The following is a 23,550-nucleotide window of genomic DNA, read 5'->3' on the forward strand; positions in this document are numbered from 1 at the left end:
ACATTGTACACGAAGAAAGAAGGAAAAGTTGTGATTTTCTAGGCAGATATGGCTAGGAACTCTATTCTCAAACTGGCGTAATAATCAAGGACTTTGCTGCTGTAACATGGCTGCAGCAGGCTTAGTGATATTACGCACTGCCCAAAAATAGTCCCCTTGGTTACTTTCAATGGCAGGGGACTATTTTCGAGCAGTGCGTAATATCACTATAGAGACAGAGCGCAGCGCGTCATGACCTGAAAACCACACCCACCGGGGGGAAAACAATCCAACAGTCTCCATTGACTTTGTATTGCGAGAGGCCGCCTCCTTGTCATTTCTGGCTTATAACAAAAAACAGAATAATGCCTAAAAGCTGCTGTGTGACAATATGTACAGCTAACAAGCCAAAGAATCCAGAAATAAGTTTTTATAAGCTGTCGAGCCGTAAAACCCAGTCTTGAAGGAGAAAAAAGTGGATTGCCGACTATGTTTCCCCCTAGTGGGTGCAGTTCTACTAATAGGAGTACTATGAAAAGTTGCCTGTATCCACTTTTGTGTCTTTAAACGCTCGTTTTTTTGAGGTCGACAGCTTATAAAAACTTATTTCTGGGTTTTTGGCTTGTTAGCTGTACACCTTGTCACACAGCAGCGTTTAGGTATTATTCTGTTTTTAATAGGGGTGTAACGATTAACCGTGCAAATGCGCGTTTTCGCAATGAATGAATTTGAATGAATTACGGTGAAATCCCGGCACATCCGAACGCCAGGGGGCGCTCTCATGCAGAAACTCCCTTTGTGCCACACAAGAAGTATAATTGCAAACACTATTTCAGGAAATGTCTACACAGGAATATTTATACACTGTTCTTCAAATTGTTTCAGGTATTTTCATGATAATAAAGAATATTTTGAATGATTTTGCTTAACAAGTGTTGCTTTTTTAAATGCACGTTATAAACGACTCCGACTCATAATGATTTTAGATTAATAAGGACTTCCTACTGACCAAATGCCGTAGTACACGCACAAGCTGTGCATAAAACAAAGAATCGCAGCCTTGCGATTCAGAATCGATTTCAGACGATTCGATTTTTTAATGGGGACCGCGATTGAATCGCGATTGAAGCGTTACATCCCTAGTTTTTAAGTTTAATCTGTAAATAAGTTTTTATAAGCTGTCGACCCCAAAAACGAGCGTTTAAAGACACAAAAGTGGAAACAGGCAACTGTTCTGTCTCTATGCCTGCTGCAGCCATGTTACATCAGCAAAGTCCTTGATTATTACACCAGAATGAGAGTATAGTTCCTACCCATATCTGCCTAGAAAATCGCAACTTTTAATATTCCGTCGGTCTTAGTACACAATGTAACTACAGAAGAGTAAAGTTTTAAATAGAAAAAATATCGAAACTATTTGGTTATTTTTTAGTCCCGATGCTAATGATCTAATCATATTAAATGGATTGTGCTAAGCTATGCTAAAAGTGCTAGCGCCATACCCGGAGATCAGCTGAATGGATTCCAAAACAAATGTTTAACTCTAGTGGAGCTGGAAAATGAGCCTATTTTCAAAAAAAAGTAGAATGTCCCTTTAAAACATTTGATTTATTCTATTGAACACTAAAACTATGAGAATATTACATCAAGTTACAAAACATAGTGAGTTGCCCAGCTAGACAACACTGTAAGTCATCATCTAAATTCTTAAAAAATGCTGTTTAAAAAGGTAGAGAGCAACACTGTTGCCTACTGAGCGAAACAATAGTTGAATCTCAGCAGCCATATCACCCTGTAGCCCAAGACAGCTTGCCCACTGAAGCTAAGCAGGGCTGAGCCTGGTCAGTACTTGGATGGGAGACCACCTGGGAAAACCAGGTTGCTGCTGGTAGAGGTGTTAGTGAGACCAGCAGGGGGTGCTCACCCTGTGGTCTGTGTGGGTCCTAACATCCCAGTATAGTGACGGGGACACTATACTGTCAACAAGCACCGTCTTTCGGATGAGACGTTAAACCGAGGTCCTGACTCTCTGTGGTCATTAAAAATCCCAGGATGTCCTTCGAAAAAGAGTAGGGGTGTGCCCCGGCATCCTGGCCAAACTTGCCCATTGCCCTACTAATCATCCCTCATACTAATTGGCTATATCACTCGGTCTCCTCTCCACTAATAAGCTGGTGTGTGGTGGGCGTTCTGGCGCTATATGGCTGCCGTCGCATCATCCAGGTGGATGCTGCACATTGGTGGTGGTTGAGGAGATTCCCCCATTCATATGTAAAGCGCTTTGAGCACTGGAAAAGCGCTATATAAATGTAACGAATTATTATTATTATTATTATTATTAATCTAGTTAAACATTGACTGTTTAATCCATTGTTTGTGTGTGCACTGTTATTTTATGCTTAAAGCACTACAACAATAGCTTAGCAACATAAGTCTCCCACTACTATAGGGACTAGACAGCATGGCAGCTCACTAGGTTTTGGAACTAAGCTTAGATTTTAACATATGACTGTTCAAATGTGATATCATCAGTAGCTTACAGTATGCTTTTGTGTTATTGTTCATCAACATGCAGGAATAAATGGTTCACTTACCCCTTTCTCTCGTGCCTTGGAGTTAAATTTGACTGTCTTTAACCTGGCTCTTTCTTTCTTCTCCACTCTTAAAGGGGACAGAGAATGAAAAACCATTTTCACCTTGTCTTTGTTGAATAATGGTAGTCTACCCGCATTCACGAGCATACAAAAAGTGCTAGACATGCTAAACATCTCAGTCTCATAGAATTTCCTCTTTTAGAAATGTCAGCCAGAAAACGGCCCAATCTGAAAAACGGATGCTTATGACATCACAGGCATCTAACTGCCCCTCCACTTTAAAATAATTGGCTACATTTTTTGAGTGGCAGCAAAGTCAGCCAATCAGTAATGAGATTGCAAGTTAAGCCAGTAGGGGGAGCCAAATAGGTGCAAAACCACTTGTTTAAAATCCCCCACCCTAATAGAGCTATCTGAGAGAGGTTTTTAAGAAGCTTCTAAGGCATTACAGACCCAAACAAAAAAAATTTTGTCTACATGTCACATCACAGAACAAGGATAAATACCCCGTTCAATCATTCTATGTCACCTTTAAATAAAAACATGTTACAATAGGTTTTATTCAACTTTTAAACAAATATACACCTAATTTAATACATACAAATGTTTTAGCATGGCACTGTCAATACATTAGGTACTAGAGGACACTGAGAGTAAGCTATCAGCTATACAGGATTAAAATCTCTGGTCAACAAAAACATTTCAGAGAATATTTATTAATAACAGGTTTCTGAATCGATTTAGTGAAACTGTCTCTGTAAGCATCTAGTATTTCTCTGGCATAGCTGAGGCAATGTGAAACCTCTCACTGGAGATGGCATTTTAAAAATGCATGAATTATCAACAGGAAGCCATATTGTAGATTTTCCATATCAAACCTCAGTTTTTTAGGAAACTGAAACATAACTTGAGGTAGATATGGGTCTGTAAACACTAAAAAAGCAAAGTTTCTTTTTTACATTAATATACTACCACATAAGAAGACAAATTTCCAACGATATGATAATACTGGGGATAAACATTTGTTGTACAAACATTAAGGTACTTGTTACGCTCTATGTCTTTTAATGCCTCACCTTCTCTTGCTGGGGATGACGCCCATTTCCTCCACCTCTCCCTGAGGAGTGACCTGCCGTGCTTGCCACCACTCATCATCTGAAGCATTCACCACGTGCAGAATGTCCCCAAACCTAAAGTTCAAGCCCTGGCTGGGCAGCCCTGAATCCTTTGTTTTATCATAATCAAACAGTGCCCTGCAGGTATAAAACATAACAGCTTACTTTCCCCTTTATGTTTAAGCACATGTGATCAGAGAAGAAACTTTAAAACATTAACTAATCTCTGCCTTAACTAAATATAATACATAAAAAATCTTTTAAATTGATAACCTTATAAGTCATTTATTTTATTGCTTATAAATGAAATTGAAGTATTGGTGTCCAGTGTGTTCAGCAGTATCTGTCTAATACCTGACATATAATGATCTCTTCTGACTGGTCCTCAAGGATCCTGAGCCTGAACTGATGCTGCTGTTCATCATCTGCTCTCGAAGGTCATGAATCTTTGCCTCAAATCGGCTGTAATCTAAATAAAAAAACAAATGAGGCCACAAAACGTCAACATTTAGTTATAAGAAGTTGGTTCACAAGACATTTGACTTATGTCTGTTAAAATGCAAGAATTTAGGTGACAATACTTAAAGGCTGGTTGCATGATCTCTGAAAGCCAAAGTTGACATTCAAAATCACCTAAACAAACATGCCCCTACACTCATAGAAAGGATCTGTTAATTTTTTACACATCTTTTTGTGTTAAATTTTCCACACATTAAGTGTAATTTTAACACATTGTGTGTCATTGTGTGTTGATTTCATATTAAAATAAAACACAAGTTGTGTTAAAAGTAACACAAAATGTGTTGTTTCAATAATAACACAGTGATGGGTTGTTTTAACACATCCGTTCTAAGAGTGTACCCCAATAGAATCTGGACCTTCTTTTGATAGACTCACCCCACACATACGCAACCCAGGCAACGATGTGAGTTAGTAGACACAACCCTTACTGCTGATTGGCTAAGTGTGTTTTGGTACTCGGCCCAACTCCCTTTTCTCAAGTGTTTTTCAAAAATCATGCACCCCGCCTTCAAACAACATGTTTAAAATCTCTCACAAAAAAAATCACAAGGATCTAAATGTCCCCTCATAAAGATGTCTTTGTTAGTGATAACATTTTTATTTAATATATTTGGCTAATTTTGGTTTTCAGTTAGCAATAAGCATGTAGTTCTGTTTTTTTACATTTGCTAATGTTAAATTTTATAATGGGTACACTCTCAAATTGCGTGTATGGGTCAATTATACAGTTTAACGGTCATTATAGTAAACAATGACCACTACTATTAATGCATCTGCAATTATAATTAAAAATGTATATCATATTATAAACTTGCCAAAGTTGATAGTTTACAAACTAAATAGGTTATGTAGCATTTTTTTTATTTTTTACAGTTATGTTTATCAACTTTATAGTTTTACTAGGTTTTTTAAGACCCTGATCTAAGTCAAATGAGTCAATAGATGGCTATAAAAACTGGAGTATTCGCTTATTGGCTTATTACCACTTGCAATAACACATCTAAGCAAATGATATCAGATTGATTTTTGGTTTATTTTCAAAAGGCTTTAAAAATGATTGACAGTGGCACAACAGTAAAAAAAAACTCACCCTCTGGTCTGTACTGAGCGACGATGGTAACAGTTTGTCCAGCATTCTTCAGAGCTGCAGCGGCCTGTTCATGCGTGGCACCGCGGAGGTCTATTCCATTCACCTGAAAGGTTAGCAACAACAAAGCGGACAGCATGAACGTGAGGTCTGTGATAGAAGTGTGCTATAGTCGTCATAAATCTTGATAAATCTTTTGCAGATAGGACAATATTTCGCATTCTTCAAAAATGTGGATAAAGTCTTAATATTGTTCTAGCTTACAGATATTAAGGCCTTAGTCAAACGGTTTGGCACGTATGGTTGGGTTGCGATTTTGGTGCTTTCGTGTGTCTTGTGAATAGTATGCCATACAGACCCGTTTGCCACTGAACCTGCATTAACGACGACAGTGGGGCCTCCAGCCTTAGTCAAACGGGTTGGTATGTATGGTCGGGTTGCGTTTTTCACGCTTTCGTGTGTCTTGTGAATAGTATGCCATACATACCCGTTTGCCACTGAACCTGCATTAACGACGACAGTGGGGCTTCCAGCCTTAGTCAAACGGGTTGGCACGTATGGTCGGGTTGCGATTTTGGCGCTATCGTAAGTCTTATGAATAGTATGCCATACAGACCCGTTTGCCACTGAACCTGCATTAACGACGACAGTGGGGCCTCCAGCCTTAGTCAAACGGGTTGGTATGTATGGTCGGGTTGCGTTTTTCGCGCTTTCATGTGTCTTGTGAATAGTATGCCATACAGACCCGTTTGCCACTGAACCTGCATTAACGACGACAGTGGGGCTTCCGGCCTTAGTCAAACGGGTTAGCACGTATGGTCGGGTTGCGATGTTTTTGGCGTTTTCTCCTGGTCCTGTAAATGGTATACAATATAGACCCATTTGCCACTGAACCTGCATTAACGACGACAGTGGGGCTTTAGGCCTTAGTCAAACGGGTCGTCAGGTTTCATTTTCTCTTAAAGATCGGAAGGTGACCTTTATTTACCATATATACCCTCGCATTGGGCCCCCAATTTGCTAAATCCTCAACTGTGGATAATATAATTATGCCGCAATAGTTAGTCTGTCTGGAACTAAGCTGAGTTAAACCACATCACTGTGTGACACTTCAATACATATGAACGGCCGCTACGCTAATACGATTTTGTTTTTCTCTCCCTGTCTCGTCCTCGACCCGAGGACAACGAGACAAACAGACCCAGTCCCGGTAGATGTGAAAGTCGGCACACCTCTGATCTACTGGTCGTCCTTCAACGTTATGCCCAGCTGATGCCTGACCAACGATCACCGGCAGAACCGCTTAATCTCCGCCAAATCTCCTTAACCGTTCTCCCAAGGGTTTTTCCCTCCTAGGACTTATTTTTCCTCGGATAAAAGCCCGGGGGTTTTTTTCTCCTAGGGGGTTTTTCACCCCGGGGAGGCAGCCTTTTTGGGCTTTACCTAGCTTCCTCTTCTATACGTTGCTTTAGTACTACGTGCACTTATAATATTGAGTCATAGCCGCAGCAAATTTAACTGCTCATGCTATCATGTATTTTGTTGTGCTATCTGTCATTTTTCTGTGCTTTTCACTGCTTCTATTTATGTAAAGCTGCTTTGAAACAATTGACTTTTGTGAAAAGCGCTATATAAATAAATTGAATTGAATTGAAATAGAGTCAGATATAGTAATAAAAATGAATATGACATGAAGTTGTACCCACACTAAAATTAAATGTACTTCTAGATGTTGCTCTGAATGCACACACATAGTATTTGACTACAAGCACACAGTGACTCTATGAATGTTGTTTTTTGAAAAGCGAATGATTGTAAGATTTTGGAAAACTAGAACAAAAGCAAAGCCTCAATAAAATGATTTAAAAAATATCATGATATATAAGAATATATCCGTTAAAATGATTTTCATGAACTTTAAACTCGCAGATCAATGTAGTGTTGAGTGTCTACAGCACTGCTTTAAGCACATGAAAGGGGAGCTTCTTGTATACGAGTACGCTGATAAACAACTCTCTAATTTTAAAGAAAAACATCACCGTTTTTCAATATTTTTCTATGTTCTTACCTCAACTTAGACTAACTAATACATACCTATCTTCATACCAATCTTAATACGTGCAGCAAACTAAGTGCTCTTCCGCCATACAATACAGCTGTCATTTTTATCTGCTTAAAAAAATCGCCACGTTTTATTTTGTGCCATTATACTTACTGTTTGGTGGCTTCAAATTCATCCGTTTGGATCTAAGGAATGAATGGGGCTAGGCTAAATGCTAACACATTCTCGACACGCTGTACAAAGATTAAGTGCACGCATTGAAAAAAGATAGTTATGTATTAATTTGTCTTTGAGGTAAGAACATAGTAAAATTTTGAAAAACTGTGGTGTTTCCCTTTAGGTAAAACTTTCACGGTCCCCTCTGAATACTTACAGAAACCAGGCGATCTCCTTTCCTCAGCTCTCCACACAGGTCTGCAGGGCCTCCAGCAAGGATGAAGGAGATAAAGATGCCCTCTCCATCCTCTCCACCCACAATGTTGAAGCCGAGCCCTGTGGAGCCACGATGCAGTACCACCTTCCGGGGCTCCCTGCATCAGAGAAAAATATAAGCCATTATATATCCACATGAACACTCAACACTACATTGATCTGCGAGTTTAAAGTTCATGAAACTCATTTTAACGGATATATTCTTATATACATGGGTATATATACAGTAAAGGGACAAGACTGTTCAAATAGGAAAAATGGGAGATCACTATACTGGTAACAAAGGGTAAAACAGATACAGTAGGCTGCATCAACAGCATTTGTGGAATAATGTTAATACAAATACAAAAATTGTGGATTTCAATCTTTTACGTGGCCTTACTCAGTCAATTTTAAAAACATTTATTTTCACAGAATGCTTTTTACATTTTAAAGGATGATTTTATCTAGAAAACAGTAAATAAATGACTTTAGTTGGGTTTTTACAGACTGGGTCACATATGGCCTCTAGGAGGCACTGCTGTTGTAGCTCCTCTCTCCACTACACTGTTGTACACCATAAAACTTCCCTCTGGCATTTTACATATCACCTTTAAAACACAATTAAAATGTAATTTTTATCACATCACATATTCCCTGACAAAGTTTCAAAAGACAGAACTGTAAAATAGAGTGACCTGGAATGGCACACAAGCTCTTTTCGGGTTACTTTGTGCACGCTTGATTGTTGCACTCAATCCCTATTTTGCACCTAAATGATCAGATTAACAGAATCGTTTGGTCTGTTGGATTACGACAATCTTGTTTATTAATTTTCTGGCAGGCTGGCTAAGAGGCTTGAGGATGCATCGTGATTTTTATGAAAATGAACCAACATGACGTGAATGGGCTAAATTTGGAGCTTATCAAATCGCTAAATCTGCAGTGACGTGTCAGGCCAGATTGCTCTTGTCTGTCTAACGGTCTGGTGTTTCGTTGCCACTGCCTGGTGTGATTTTTTATATGCAATTTTCAAAGTGAAAATAAAATGTTCCTAAAATGAAAATATATTAATAAAACATGTGCTTAAGCCATATGTTTCTCTTTATTTTTATGCTCTTATGTTGAAGCAATGCCCTGAGAAAACATAATATAAAAAAAATTGTAAACTACTGTATATCAAAGTTGATTTGTTTTGCACATTTATACTTTAATTTAGAGTTAAGAGTTGAAAGCAAAAGTGTGCAGCTTTCTGTGAGTCAGATTGCTGTTATCTCAAACTGACAGCATTCAGTCACCAGCAGCAATAAGAAACTAAAAAGTCCTTGGGCAGCAGAAAAAGACAGATAAATCAGGAAAGATATCCCGAAGAATGTTGAATCCTGAGCAGCTCGCTCCACAGGTGAACACATGTACATTTATCATGACTTATCTCAGCAGCCTTATGCAAGCTAGGCATGGAGGATGAACCATGGAAACAAGAGGAAGATGAGAAACGGAGGAACAAAAAAATGCTGGGTGACAATGAACATCTTATTCAGTGGTGGCCAGTGACTTCTTTTTTCAAGGGCGCTCGATGTAAAGTTCGGCACAACAAGTATGTAGCCCGTAGTGTGTGGTTCATAATTTCAAAATATGTGTTCTGTGCGTCGAGAGATCTTGTGTGCATCACGTGTTTTGTCAAAAATAAGTTCCTGCTGCAGTCGCGTCTAAATTGTTTATGATAAGAGACGCTCGCATTTGCCAGATACTCACATAATCTCATGCGTAATCAGAGTTTACTGTTAAGGGAGTGTCTTGCTTGTATTTTGTGAACGTGAGCGTTTCTTTTATCATAAACGGTTTTAATGCGTGTGCAGCAAGCACTTATTTTGACAAAACATGTGATGCACATGGTTCGTATGACGCAAAAAACACATTTTGAATTTGAGCCCTTCGGATGAGCAGTCACGAGCCGCCACTGATCTTATTGTAACCAATTGAGCAGTAACATGAATCTTAATAAAACAGATGAGCCGTACTTTGTGACATCATCATCCCCCGCCATGGTCTTTGGAGTCGGGGAATAGCGTCCTGAATGCACCGGGGGCAGCGGCTGGCTCAGATAGGTTGAGGGGCTGATATGGTTTTCCATGTGCTGGGAATAGGCTGGAAAACAAAGCAAAACAGGCACCAATGTTACACATTAGAGAAACAAGTGTTCCTTGCTTGGCATCAATACGTTTGTAGCAAATTGTACCTAATCCTTCATATTTATTTGCACAGGTTTATGCTATAAGCACAGGTGGCACAGGTTAAAAGGACTTTGACAGTAAATGATATCTTGAGCCGAGCTTTTAGCACCTGGGCCTCCACAAAGGCTCTGTTTACACAGATATCCACTTGGGAGAAAGAGACCTGGGGGTCATGGTGAAACTGAGCCTGAACTATTCTTATCTGACCGGTCTCTTTTGTCTCCATGTCAGACCGAGCAGACTGTTCGCTCATCTTATGACAACAGGCTGTTGGGAATCGCTGCATCCATATATGAGCTAAAAAATGTAAGCTTCACTTGTATAATGCAATGATGGTGAGTCAATAAAAAAAATGTGTTTAAAAACACCTAAAATCTTAATGTCCACTATACTAAGGACCCTATGCTAATAAATTAGATATACACATCATTAAGAACTCTATTTAAATTCGACAGTGTACAGCATCACATTCAAAGGAACAGCAAGACTAGCAAGCCCACTATTGTCCTAAATTATTGACCATAATTATTCTGATTTTAATATATATTTTAATTGTCATTGCCAAACATGTTTTTCCGCTTACTTTTTCTGAGCCTATAGTAGCACCATCAATTAATGTCTATCCAGATTTTATTTTGCTGTTCTGGCCACTAAAAACTATGAGATCCATGATGGTTATGAGATACATATTTGGCTCCAGGTGTCCCAGGACAGTAACTTTCTATCCCCTAACAGTATTGCACTGCGACGACAGACTTAGCTGCAGAAACCTCACTTTACCCTCAGGCACAACACAGCAGAACAGAGTGGTGCGATAAAAACGGCCAACAGATGGTAAAATGCATGCTTTATGACTCTCCATGGAGACAAAAATATAATCTACCGACACAAAGATACCCGCCCTAAAACACACTAGCCAAACCAATATGACCACTTTGTCATCAATACAAGTCGGAGCACAGGTATATTTGTAGCAAAAGCCAAAAATGCATTGTATGGGTAAAAATTATAGATTTTTTGCCAAATATCATTAGGATATCGGGTCAAGATAATGGCTGCGTCCGAAAATCCTAAATTGCTGCATTCTGCGGTAGCTTTCCAAAGCAGGAAGGCATCAAGGCATGTCCGAATCCAATGTTAGGTTTACTTCCTGACTCCTGAGACCTTGTCCCATAATTCTATGCATGTGCGTGCATGGGGAATGTGATTGGTCGAGCCTGGTCGAGTTCGAAAAAATAAAATGGCGGCTAAGAAAGCGTCTGGAGCACAAATTTAATGTAAATAAATGTATATTTTCAGTTTTTACACCTTTTAATTGCATTTCTAGTGAGAAATTATTATTGTAGTTTTCAAATATGTGATTAGTTATCACAAAGGCTCTGCCTTTGAAGTGCGTCCGACAGCGTTTCTCTTAGCTGCCTTCATGCCTGCGAAGTCATTGCCTCATGGGCAGCGAGGCAACAAGTCAGCTGCCTAAAGTTTCGGACGCAGCCATAGTTCAATGAAGAGTTTTTTATTAATTATTGATTCATCTATCGTGAATATGTAAAAAAAAAAGATCATTAGTAATGTGTGTTGCTGAGCACTTCATTTGGACAACTTTAAAGAAGATCCTAAAAAACAACCAAAAAAAAAAAAAAAAAAAAACATACACTGACCCTTATGACCCTAGGTTTTGTGGATTACAAATAAAAACTGTCAAAACAAATTAAAAAGCATGGATACATCTACCAGATATTTTCCATGGTGCTACTTAAATAGCATTGTTTTAATTCTGTGGAGGGCTGCTGGATAATGCACACACTTAACAGAATTATTTCTCATTCATTAACTCAGACTCAGGTTGGCTCTCTGCAAACAGTGTGGCATCGCTCCACACACTGCCGTCTTCAACGCATTAGGATATTGCTGCTTGAATTAGCAATACTGGCTTGACCATATGATCCTAACTATGATCGAATTTGCGATTAATCTTTCACACCTACAAGTCAAGCGGAGCAAAGCATCCATATCTGCTTGCTCCACTATGCTGGTGTCAGGGAAGTTGTGAGTATTCTGTAGAAACATCAAAATGTGCCTTAAAGATTTGTTTCCAATCCTCTATCTGTTTATAATTTCCAAAAATTCTATCATTATTTACTCACATTTAGTGAGAGTTCATCCAACTATGAAAATTCTGTCATCATTTACTCTCATGTTGTTACAAACCTGTATACATTTTTTTGACAAGAAAAGAAAGATATTTTGAGGAATGTTTGAAACCAAACTGATCATGAGCCCCACTGACTTCCATAGTGGGAAAAAGGAATATGGAAGTGAATGTGGTTCATGATCGAAACATTCCTCAAAATATATTCCTTTGTGGTCATCAGAACAAAGAAATTTATTTAAGTTTGTAACAACATAAGAGTGAGTAAATAATGACAGTAATTTTTATTTTTGGGTGAACTATACCTTTAATGTCATTTCAGCCATTACAGAATTATCGCATACGTTTATAGTGACCAGAGGCTGTCAAGCTCCCAAACATGATAAAAACAGTTGTTGCATGGGATTATTAAAAAAATTTGCTTTTTCATGGCAAAAATAACATTATACTAATTGCCTTATACACAAGGGGGATCAGAAAGCTAAGATCAGCGCTGCTCTGGTTTTGACTTAGAGATGTGAGTCATCCTTTAGCATACTGGGATACATATGTGCATCCGTTTAAAGATTAAAATGAGTATGTCTGAAGGGAGTTTTGTAGGGCATATTAGAAGAGTCAGTGAGATTTAGGGCCCCTCAAGATGAAACCGTGCCTAATTTGTTTCTGTGGTGTCACGTCTGTGTGTTACAGTATGTCTGGGGTCAAGCAGCCATTGATGTGCTTAGCAGTGTCAGATGGTTGATTATGTAATTGCACAGAGGGCTCCTAAGGGCCAGATAGGTCAGCTTTTAAAAGCCCCTCTCGTAAAACAGGCTTAAGGTCTTCCAGGAAACAACACAAGCTGTCCTCATCTTCTCTACAGGTCATGGCAAGAGCCAGGTTTAATCATTAAGAAAAAACCTATATAAATTGTTTAAAGTAATTTTTAGATACAAAGTGCTACAGGTCAATAGCTGTAGTACGCACATAATTCAGCACTGATGGGCAACAAAGTTTAAGGCTCTTTCACATGGCTTGCATCAGGCTTGCATCTCAGGGTTGCTTACGTATGCTGCTTTGACACCCCTAAAAAGCAGGCATATTCTTGATTCCATCTGTGCTATTTTTGAATTGCGGGTCTACGTACATACATGTCTGATAGACATCTTTGCATTCATTCTCCATGAGCATTGCGTTTTTAAGACACTGTGTCACTACTCATCACACATCAAAAACAGTTGAGTCTGATAGTCATTGCAGAGTTTAAAACAACAGACCAATGAGATGATTTTGGGTGGGTCTAAAATATGCTTTGCTTAATTTATTGCTTGCTTTTTTTAAACACAAAAATGGGCATAAATGAAGAGAGCTATGCACTACTAACATGTATGTACTCATATGCCATGGAAAACAGTAATCGTTGACTGCACTTTAAAAGGTCAGCAGCTAATAAGGTTAAAGTTGAAACTCTGGTGCATTACAACGCATGACCTGCTTTCAGCGGGTAACACTGCAGCCTGACGTTTGGCTCATTACAGCTTAATGCTAAGGGAAACACCAAAACAACTCGTGTGAACGGGTTGCCTGACTCTTCTATCAAGAGACATAAATCATTATGATTGACTTGTTTCTTAAAAAAACTTAAAAACAATAACAGAGCTCAGATGTGTCACAGCCTACAGCACTACTCAGCGTCACTTCCTGTGTGTCCCAAAAAGATACACAGAGGAACATTCATGCAGTTGTACCTTCACCTCCCCTGCACTTAGACCCAAGGTAGGCTTTAATGGCTATGGGGGCAGCGTGCCCAGACAAGAGTAATCGATGGCAGTTTAGTCCTCCCCTCTGTGGGCTATTAGTGCTCCCGCTGGCAGGCCAACGAGCAGAGAGCAGATCAATACGTTCACTGCTGGGCACTGGCGGGGCATTAAATATTGCACCGGTCCATATAAACACAAAATATATTTCACAGATTTTACAAATAAGCTAACTTAAGCAGGAAGGTGGCAAAAGGGTAGTTTGATTGGATATTAATTATGTGCTTTAAGGTTTGACACACAAAAAATGTGTTATTAACCAACCAGCCAAATTTAAAAAACTGGCAAGTAAATAAAAAAGTTAACAAAATCTTGGGAAAATAAGCTGGATTATCTGCTCTCAAACGCTGGGGGTGTATCTACTGTCGGCACACCCACTCGAGAACACGGCCTTCTCTTTCAACTTTCAAATACTGCTACAACCGAAATGGATGCTCATGGATGTGTTAACTCCACAATTCAGTACTACATAGTCCACAGTACTACAGTCTTTGTAATATGTTTCAACACTACATTTCTGACATTTATAATGTGTTTAGAAACAATACTCTGAAATGACTTGACCTGGACTTGTTAACTTGAATTTTAACTTCACACTATTACAATACAGATAAACTCACAGTTGGTTATATCGGGAGGGACAAAACTGTCATTCATGAAGACACTGTTGGGTTTAGCCACTTTCAAGTAGACCACATCTGGGGTATTTTTCAAGGCAGTCACGGCATGCTCATGGGTTACCTCCTCCAGGCAGGAGCTATTCACCTATGACAAACATCAATATAAAAACAGTTCAGTTTACAATACTTCATCACGTATGTGGTTAACAACAAAGCGGACAAACATTTGTTTTTCTTACAGCAAGAAGTTTGTCTCCTATTTGTAGTCGTCCATCTTTATGCGCTGCTCCACCTTCGATAATCTTAGTAACATAGATGCTATTGTCCCCTGGGATGTGCTGATTTCCAACACCGCCAGCTATACTAAAACCAAGACCTGAGGTAAAAACAGAATGTTAAATACTGACAATAAATAGGTTATGTAAGGAATAATTGACATCGGGCTACTGAATTATAAGAAAATAATGCACACCCAAGGTGCAATCGCGTCGTGCCGTTACACCGCGGGTGTGCATTATTTTCAAATAATTCAAAGGACCGGAGTCAATTATTCCTCTTATACCACGGTTACCACAAACATTGCTCTGGTGCCTATTTTTAAGACAATTGACAAGTGTGCGGTTATCAGAAATTAATGCATACCCACGGAACATTTCTCAGCCAGAATAGAGCATTCAACAGACCCGTGGTATAATTTAAAATAAACTGCTGTTAAAGGGATACTCCAGCCAAATATCAACATTATTCCACAATGTACTCACCCTCAAGCAATCCATCATCTTTCAGACGAACACATTTGGAGTCATTTTAGTAAATGTCCATGCACTTTCAAGCTTTATAAGGGTAGAAAGCAGGGATCAGGGAACAACTTCTGACTTTAAACCCCAAAATATTGCATTCATCCTTCACAGAAATTATCCACATGGTTCCAATAGGTTAATTAAGGTCTTCTGCAAGTTTTAAACAAAGCCAATTTGTAAGAAAACTAGCCATATTTCAAACTTTATAAACTGTAATAACTAGCTTCTTGTAACAACATCATGGGTACATTTCGCAGTGACTCTCGTAAATAGTGTTGAGTCTAAGATTGTGTCGCTACCAGAAGCTAGTAATTATAATTTAGAAAGTTTAAAATATGGAACAAAATATGTACAATCTTACAATGTTACACTGATATTGCAAAAGGCCTTTGTTAACCCATTGGAGCCATGTGGATTACTTCTGAGAAGGATGGATGCACTTTTTGGGCTTCAAAGTCAGAAGTTGTTCCCTGATTCCTGTTTTCTCTCATTATAAGCTTGAAAACGCAAGGACATTTACTAAAAAAACTCCACGTGTTCGTTTGAAAGATGATCGACATATGTTTCTTGAATTGCTTAAGGATGAGTACATCATGGGGTCATTTTTATATTTGGATGATCGCTTTAAGAAAATCTGGCATGCTAAAAAATGTCAAACATACAACAACCTTAAAACCTTATTATTATGTAATCTTTAAAGTCAGTGAATAAATTATAAAGAGTTTAATGCCAAGAAAGGGGATTGTTTTCATGGCAACAGCAGATCAACAAAAGGTTCAGATCAACAATTAATAAACATCTTAAGGAATTAACTGTAACTTAATATAGATCAATTTGTACTGTTCCCTTTCTAACTTATACTAGTGTCTGCCCAGGTTTATTCACACAATCTTCTGCTTTAATAGCACATATGTGACCCTGCCTGTGAAAACTCAGCTAAACACACCATAGTGCAACTCTCTCTATAGTCTACACATCAAGAGTTCTCAACCTCTGATCTTTGAAGGGCACATGACTGCTGCTGGACCGGAGACATTCCACTGTCACACAACCGTTTTTGCAGTTAAATTGTTTAAAATCACTTCAGCTTTAACATTTGCAAGCCTTTGAAACATGTTCAAATGATAAAGTTTCCCTTAAGTTTGCGTATTAATCCGCGAATCGCACGCAAGCTGAACCGTGGGTCAATCCGGTACACCCCGAGTAGTAACCCTACCTTTGGGACCTTTGATGAGCTTGATCTCCATGACTTTCTCTGATGCAGACTTTCTCCTTCTGACATACAGTCTGACCAGTGACCCCGCCTCCTTTAACGCTTCCACAGCCTTACTGTGGGTCACGTCCCTGACATCCTCCTCATTCACTCGCAGAATCACATCATTTACCCTGCGTGGAGCATAACAGAGGTATAACAGACATTTTCATTTCATATATTCACCTCCTTCCGAAGCTCAGTTACAGCCACACAAACTCAACTGCACCGGAGGAATACACAAAAAAATGGCAACAAAACGTTGATCATGAGAATGATTAAAGATCAAAGAATTAAATGCCAAGAATCATAAATCATGATCATCTTTGGTGATTTGATCATCAGTGAAATGAGACATTTAAGAAGGAAAATGAAATGTAAAATGCGACAGGATTTTATTTATTAGGATTTGAGTGAATATTAAAAATGTATGACAGGTGATTAGAAAGTTGAAAAATTAAAAGAGACTGGTGATGTCAGCTGATTAAGAGGCAGAGCAAGGTATTACGTTTTGTAAAGATTATGACAACAATTGTTTTCCTTATGCAAGATTATTTTTTTTTATTCTTCATCATGTAGAGGTGGAAAGGAAATGAAAAACAGTACTGTGCAAAAGTCGTAGGCCACCACCACCAGCTTTGTTGTTTTAGCAATGTTTTAATGTCCAACTATATTTATTTTACACTCTTTTTATTAAGATGCAAACTGAAAATACAGGAAAAATGTACACAAAATCAAAAACAATAACATTTTTAGAACTAAATGTCTTCTTCAGGCATCAGTCAGTATTTAGTGTGACCTCTCTTGGCACTAAACACATGTTGAGCTTTTTAAAGAAGACAGAAGTCATTTGATTCGAATTAGGATTTAATTTCATTTAGGTTTAAGAATCCTAAGACTTTTGCACAGTACTGTATATCAGGAGTGAATGACTACAGCATAATTAAATGCATACCGTACTTTCCGGATTATAAACCGCACCGGAGTTTAAGCCGCATCATTAAAAAATGTGTCATTAAGACGAAATAACATATATAAGTCACAGTGGACTGTACGTCGCGTTTATTTAGAAAATTATTTCACAAAATCCAAGCCGAAGAACAGACATTTAATCTGGAAAGGCCAGTTATTCAATTAAACAATAGCGGACAGAACAGCAGGCTGAATAGATGTCTGTATGTTAAAAGTTATATTATCAGTTTTTTAAATGATAAACCATAACATACAGAACTTACCTGGAAGGTTGAATAGTCTAAATTAAAGGAATAGTCTACCCTTTTGCCATATTAAACTATGTTATTACCTCAACTTAGACGAATTAATACATATCTATCTTTTTTCAATGCGTGCACTGTACAGCGCGTCGTGAATGTGTTAGCATTTAGCCTAGCCCCATTCATTCCTATGGTACCAAACAGAGAAGCCACCAAACACTTCCGTGTTTTCCCTATTTAAAGACTGCTACATGAGGAGTTATACCAGTGAGTATGGTGCCACAAAATAAAACTTTTTTTTGGTACCATAGGAATGAATGGGGCTAGGCTAAATGCTAACACATTCACAACGCGCTATACAGTGCACGCATTGAAAAAAGATAGGTATGTATTAATTTGTCTAGGTTGAGGTAATAACATAGTTTAATATGGCAAAAGGGTAGGCTATTCCTTTAACCGAACAAGCCAACTAGCGTGAAGTTCGCATACTCGTCATTCCACATTACAGAATCCATTGAATTACATAATTTCAGAAGCAGCATATGGCGGACTCTCGCGGCTGTAGATGGTAATGTTGTCTCTTGCCTCATAAATGTCAAAATTAATTCATACTGACTTACAAGACGCACCTGATTGTAAGATGCAGCCCCAGCCAACTTATGAAAAAACACGGCTTATAGACCGAAAAATACGATACTCTGCAAAACCTAGATGTACCCACAAATGGCAGAATCAGAATATAATCAGTAGGCCAAGCTGACACAGAATAACACAAGCATTGACCTATAATTCAATTCTCTTTATGCAGTCTCTTAATTGTATGTACAGATTGCAAAAATAAGTTAATAAGCCTATCAAAACAAACTGAAAATATACAGATTATACATTACACATAACTATTCCAAAGACTTTATGACAAATATTCATTAGCTCTCTCTCAGAAACGCACACAATTCAATTCAATGTAGAAATAAAGGAAGCCGCCAGCAGCAGGCCTGACTCTTTGCTCTCTCTCTGTCTGCCTGTCAGTGTGATGTTGTTAGAACCTCAGCAGAGAGGCTTTAATGAGCCTCTGACAGCATTGATATACTGGAGGGCTCTATTACGTGGCCTAAAGCGAACTTTTTGCCATACCTGCCAATAGACGGTGACTTGAGAAAATTTACCAGCCATAAATACTTTTTACTGACCATGAAACCATGTTGTGCACTAAATAAACATATTTTTTTAACACGGTGCAATAAGGTACTATGTAATAACAATAGTAGGCTACATTAGTTAACCTGAACTATACAATATTTCAGCTATATCGCTCGAGTAGGAATGTGATATTAAGGACAGAGGCAATCACAGCTTGATGATATAGAGCTATATCACACGACTCCCAGAGCGATATTACTTTTATACAACAGTTTGACGGCACAGGATTGAAAACGAAAACTAGAAAACAACAATGGAGTGTCATTAAAAGCCTGTTGTGACCCAATATGTGGGGTATTTTAAGCTGAAACTTCACTTAAATTGCATCTTGTAAAAATGTTTGCCCTTGGCTATTTATTGGAATTAAGGGGCCTATTCATAAGCATTTATAATAATGTTAAAGTGTGTCCACATACTTCTCAGCAAATAGTTAACAATTAAAACATGTTTAAGATCACTTATTTGGACACTTATTTTTCTCTAGAATATAACTAAAACATGAGATTCAAATGCAAAGAAAAGCACAGAAACACATGAGAGTTTAAGTCTTACCGCAATCTCCCATCCTGAGCGGCAGCACCTCCCGGGATGACTTTAGTGATGAATATGCTGGGGTCTTCACCAATGTGTGGGTTATCTGTGCCACCAGCAATACTGAAGCCCAGCCCTGAATTTCCCTGTATTTGCAGAGGGAGAGTTCAGATTTAGTTTCAGTTTTTAGAATTTTTTAAATTTTAACACACCACGCTACACAACGTACACCGTTAAGGGACCATCACATTATAAGCAGAACGATAACTATAAAAAATATAGTTTTAAACATCTAATTATTTTAAAAAGAATAGCAGAGTTCAAACCACAACTATAACAATAAAGATACAAGAAAAGATATCGCTGGGATCACTTTCTTGACTGATGGACAATAAACCAATGACAACCAATCAAATGTACTTGAATCTAAAGTGCACGCGCATTTGAAATCAATTGTGGAGAAGCTGAGGTCCATTACATCAAATTACACAAATTGTAAAATTGTTGCAGTAAAATTGACTTCATAATGTTTTTATTATAATACACTGACCATTACACTAAAAGATATTAGGGTAACACTTTAAAATAATGTTCATTAGTTAACATTAGTTAACTACATTAGTTAACATGAACTAATGATGAACTGCACTTATACAGCATTTATTAATCTTTATTAATGTTAATTTCAACAATTACTAATACTTTATTAAAATTTGGTTAACATTAGTTAATGCACTGTGAACTAACATGAACAAACAATGAACAGCTTTATTTCTATTAACTAACATTAACAAAGATTAATAAATACTGTAACAAATGTATTGCTCATGGTTTGTTCATGTTAGTTAATACATTAACTAATGTTAACTAATGATATTAGATTACACAAACTAGATTCACTCTTTAGAGATAAGTAAAAAGCAGTGTGTTGAGGACAACTGCTGGTTATAGCCACTCTAAATTCAACAAGAACAGTATATTTATGCATTAATGAAATGTGAACAATTCAAATTAGCATAAAGTTATAGTTATCGTCCGGTGGTGTGAACGCTAATATAGTCATCGTGAATTTCTCTGTATTTAAAAATCGTAGCAAACTTTTGGGATAATCTAAGTACAAAAATAAACTATTAATAACACTGTCAGGGTTTCCCGCAGCGCACTTCAGTTCGGGCGGCCCGCCTAAGCTTGGAAACCCTACCGCCTTAAGTAGGTCATCCAAAAAAAGGAATAATAATTTCGCTGCACAAAAGGCCGTCAAGTGCATCTCGGAGACTAGCGTGTACGCGCTTCACACCGCGACCGGGGACGCGCGCAACATGGCAGAAATGAGAAAGACGTGGTCCGGACTGTCACTGTATGGAGGATAACTAACCAGTTGATAAAACATCTCGGAGAATAGCGCAGCCGCTCTGTCATAGTTTCTTCAAAATTAAGTTTTATTTGAGTGTTTGTAATAAAAATATTTTAATTTACATCATGATGCATACGCCCCGCCTCTTTGATTGCCACGCCCTTGACCCCGCCCAGTGGCCCAACCCTACCACCTTAACTAAATAATTTCTGCGGAAAACCCTGACTGTGATAGTGGTTTTGGATATTGTAAAAAATATTTTCAAAAAATATTATTATGCCTTTAAGTGTAGATGACTTTCAGCTAGGACCCATTAACTACTTTCAGTTATTATGCAAGACAAATAGTATAAAAAATCTGTACAGGCTATGCAGATTCAGTCATTAGACCACAAGGCAATGAAAGCACGCTTTAGTTTGAGCTGAAGACAGCTTGAGGAAAAGCGTTGTTTATTTATGCAGAGTTAATAAATGTGCAGTACATAGCACCGCTGAACTGGGTCACAAAAAGCAGATGAGAATGGAGGGGGGTGAGCCTTAGGCACAGTCGTGGATTAAGTCTTGACTGTAGAAGGCAAGATGGTGCTCTTTTTCCTCACTGGTAACTCTTGTGCTTTCTCCATCACTAATCGCTCTGACATGATGCATTTTAATCAACATGCTTTAGGTTAGAACGTGGAGTACACTGCTGATTCCAGGTTGAGTATTTTGAGCCTGTGCTATGTAACTGCTGTAGGAATGGCTGTATATTAGATAACCAGAGTCAGTGATAAAAACGTTAGAAAAACAAATTTAAATAAATAATGCACTTGCAAACAATACACTGCACTCAGTGCTGCAGTTTATTTTACGCATAAACAAAATTGTCATCTAGATGTCTTTCATCTTTTTAATTTTCTAAATACATGAATATATAAGAATTTGCTCTGAAATATAATCTTAATCTAAACTGTGTTTTCACCCAGAAGATTCCACCGTACTAACATAATATGAGAGCTATTTATTCGTGATCTGGTCGATAAAAATAACAGAGAGAGCCCACTCACCCTTTCCAGTGTAATCTCCTCATATTCAAAGTCAGCCTCCGTACCGTTAACCTGCAAAAAATATCAGGTAAAATTGAAAGTCTTTGAAAACCCAATATTTTTTTTGTTCCTAAAATCACCTTGCATAATTCAGCAAATTCTGTGTAAACATAACCTTGATATATTTCACATTGAGTTTAAGCATGTCAAAGACTGAAATCCATGTGAAATCAATCAAACTTAATCTAAACTAGCTAACTAGATTATGAGACTTGAGCATGTTTTTTATAATTTACTGCACAAGAACTACACTATATAACATAAAATAAAAATCATCGGTTAACTGGCAAGACACAAATTAGTGACAAAAAAGTTGTGTATTGTTGATTTACAAAGCAGACAGTTCTGGTGCTAGACTGTAATTGGTTAATAAAACTTTCTAGAGATCAAAAATACACCATATACTAGGGATGCTCCGATCGATCGGCCGCCGATCCTGATCGCCCGATAACGGCATTAAATGACGCGATCGGCACTCGCTAAATTTGCCGATCTCATGAGCCGATCTTTCCGTTTACTTTTGTCATCAAAGCGTTCCTGATGCGGCTGCAATTAGAGACCATTTTACACAGTGTGAGCATTTTGTAGCCCGTTGCTCATGTGTGACGTGCAGATTTGGATTTCTCTCTCTGCCTTTACAGACATATGCATATTTTTATCCTCAGCGCGATGCGTCTTCACATCCCTATCAAACAGCGTATACAACACGTATCTATCGCGGACAATTGCATCCTCATGCGGAAAGTTTATTACTTGCATTCGTTTTAAAGTTTTGAAAGTTTAAACTTCTATTTTCCTCACAGCTGCTCTTGTTTGCGGACATTGGCCGCACGCATACACAGCAGCCGGTCATCAGTGCACGAGAAGAGAACGATCTCTCCCACGTCTTAAAGCTACAGTATCCTAATTCATCTCGCAATAAAATTACTCTCTGCTCATCAGTGAAGAACTGTTGTACTTCATACGAATGTGTGTATATTTAATTCAAACAGGAAAGTTTTAATTACTTTTAACAGACATAAACCTTTTTAAAGGCATATTACATTTCTCTTTGCAAGAAGAAATATTTGTTCTGCTTATTTATTTGATTCTCTATTAAAACAACAATATACCTAATTTATAACCTAGTTTCATTTCTACAAATGGTGCAAACTCTGCTAGATTATAGATAAAAGATTCCCATTCCACTGCCATCCTGTGATCGGCACTAATCGGCGATCGGCAGATCATGATCTTGGTGATCGATAATCGGCCCCAAAAATGCTTTTCGGAGCATCTCTACCATATACTATGGTAAAATCTATTAAATAAACCTAGTAACTTTGTATGTCACTGTACATCACCTATACAAAACAACTAGTAATCTTCTAATCTGCCTGAAGAATGGCAATAAATTAATTTGACATTTTAAGGACATTTTCTTGGCACTCAATTCTGTGCTAACTGTAAACATAGTCATATCTTCAGGTGTTGCAGACACGTCACTGTGTCATTCTTAAAAAACTTACACCGCATATTCAGTTTGGCAAATGGGATAAAACACTTT

The 23,550-nt window shown here is 38.0% G+C and overlaps 1 protein-coding gene across 19 annotated transcripts in view; it reads right to left on the reverse strand.

Moving 5' to 3' along the window:
• Positions 1-23,550, reverse strand: part of dlg1b (discs large MAGUK scaffold protein 1b) — a 90,340-nt gene that overhangs the window by 9,911 nt on the left and 56,879 nt on the right. For all 19 annotated transcript variants that reach the window (XM_073814949.1, XM_065275857.2, XM_065275858.2 and 16 more), the window contains 11 exons: positions 21,966-22,016; positions 19,588-19,712; positions 16,586-16,755; positions 14,809-14,945; positions 14,570-14,714; positions 9,792-9,918; positions 7,733-7,889; positions 5,301-5,403; positions 4,043-4,157; positions 3,650-3,826; positions 2,574-2,640 (listed from right to left, as the gene is read on the reverse strand). In XM_073814949.1, coding sequence (XP_073671050.1) covers positions 2,574-2,640; positions 3,650-3,826; positions 4,043-4,157; positions 5,301-5,403; positions 7,733-7,889; positions 9,792-9,918; positions 14,570-14,714; positions 14,809-14,945; positions 16,586-16,755; positions 19,588-19,712; positions 21,966-22,016 — 1,374 coding nt within the window. The remainder of the gene's footprint in view (positions 1-2,573; positions 2,641-3,649; positions 3,827-4,042; positions 4,158-5,300; positions 5,404-7,732; positions 7,890-9,791; positions 9,919-14,569; positions 14,715-14,808; positions 14,946-16,585; positions 16,756-19,587; positions 19,713-21,965; positions 22,017-23,550) is intronic.

This window comes from Paramisgurnus dabryanus, chromosome 6 (genome assembly GCF_030506205.2).
Source record: "Paramisgurnus dabryanus chromosome 6, PD_genome_1.1, whole genome shotgun sequence".
NCBI lineage: Eukaryota > Metazoa > Chordata > Actinopteri > Cypriniformes > Cobitidae > Paramisgurnus > Paramisgurnus dabryanus.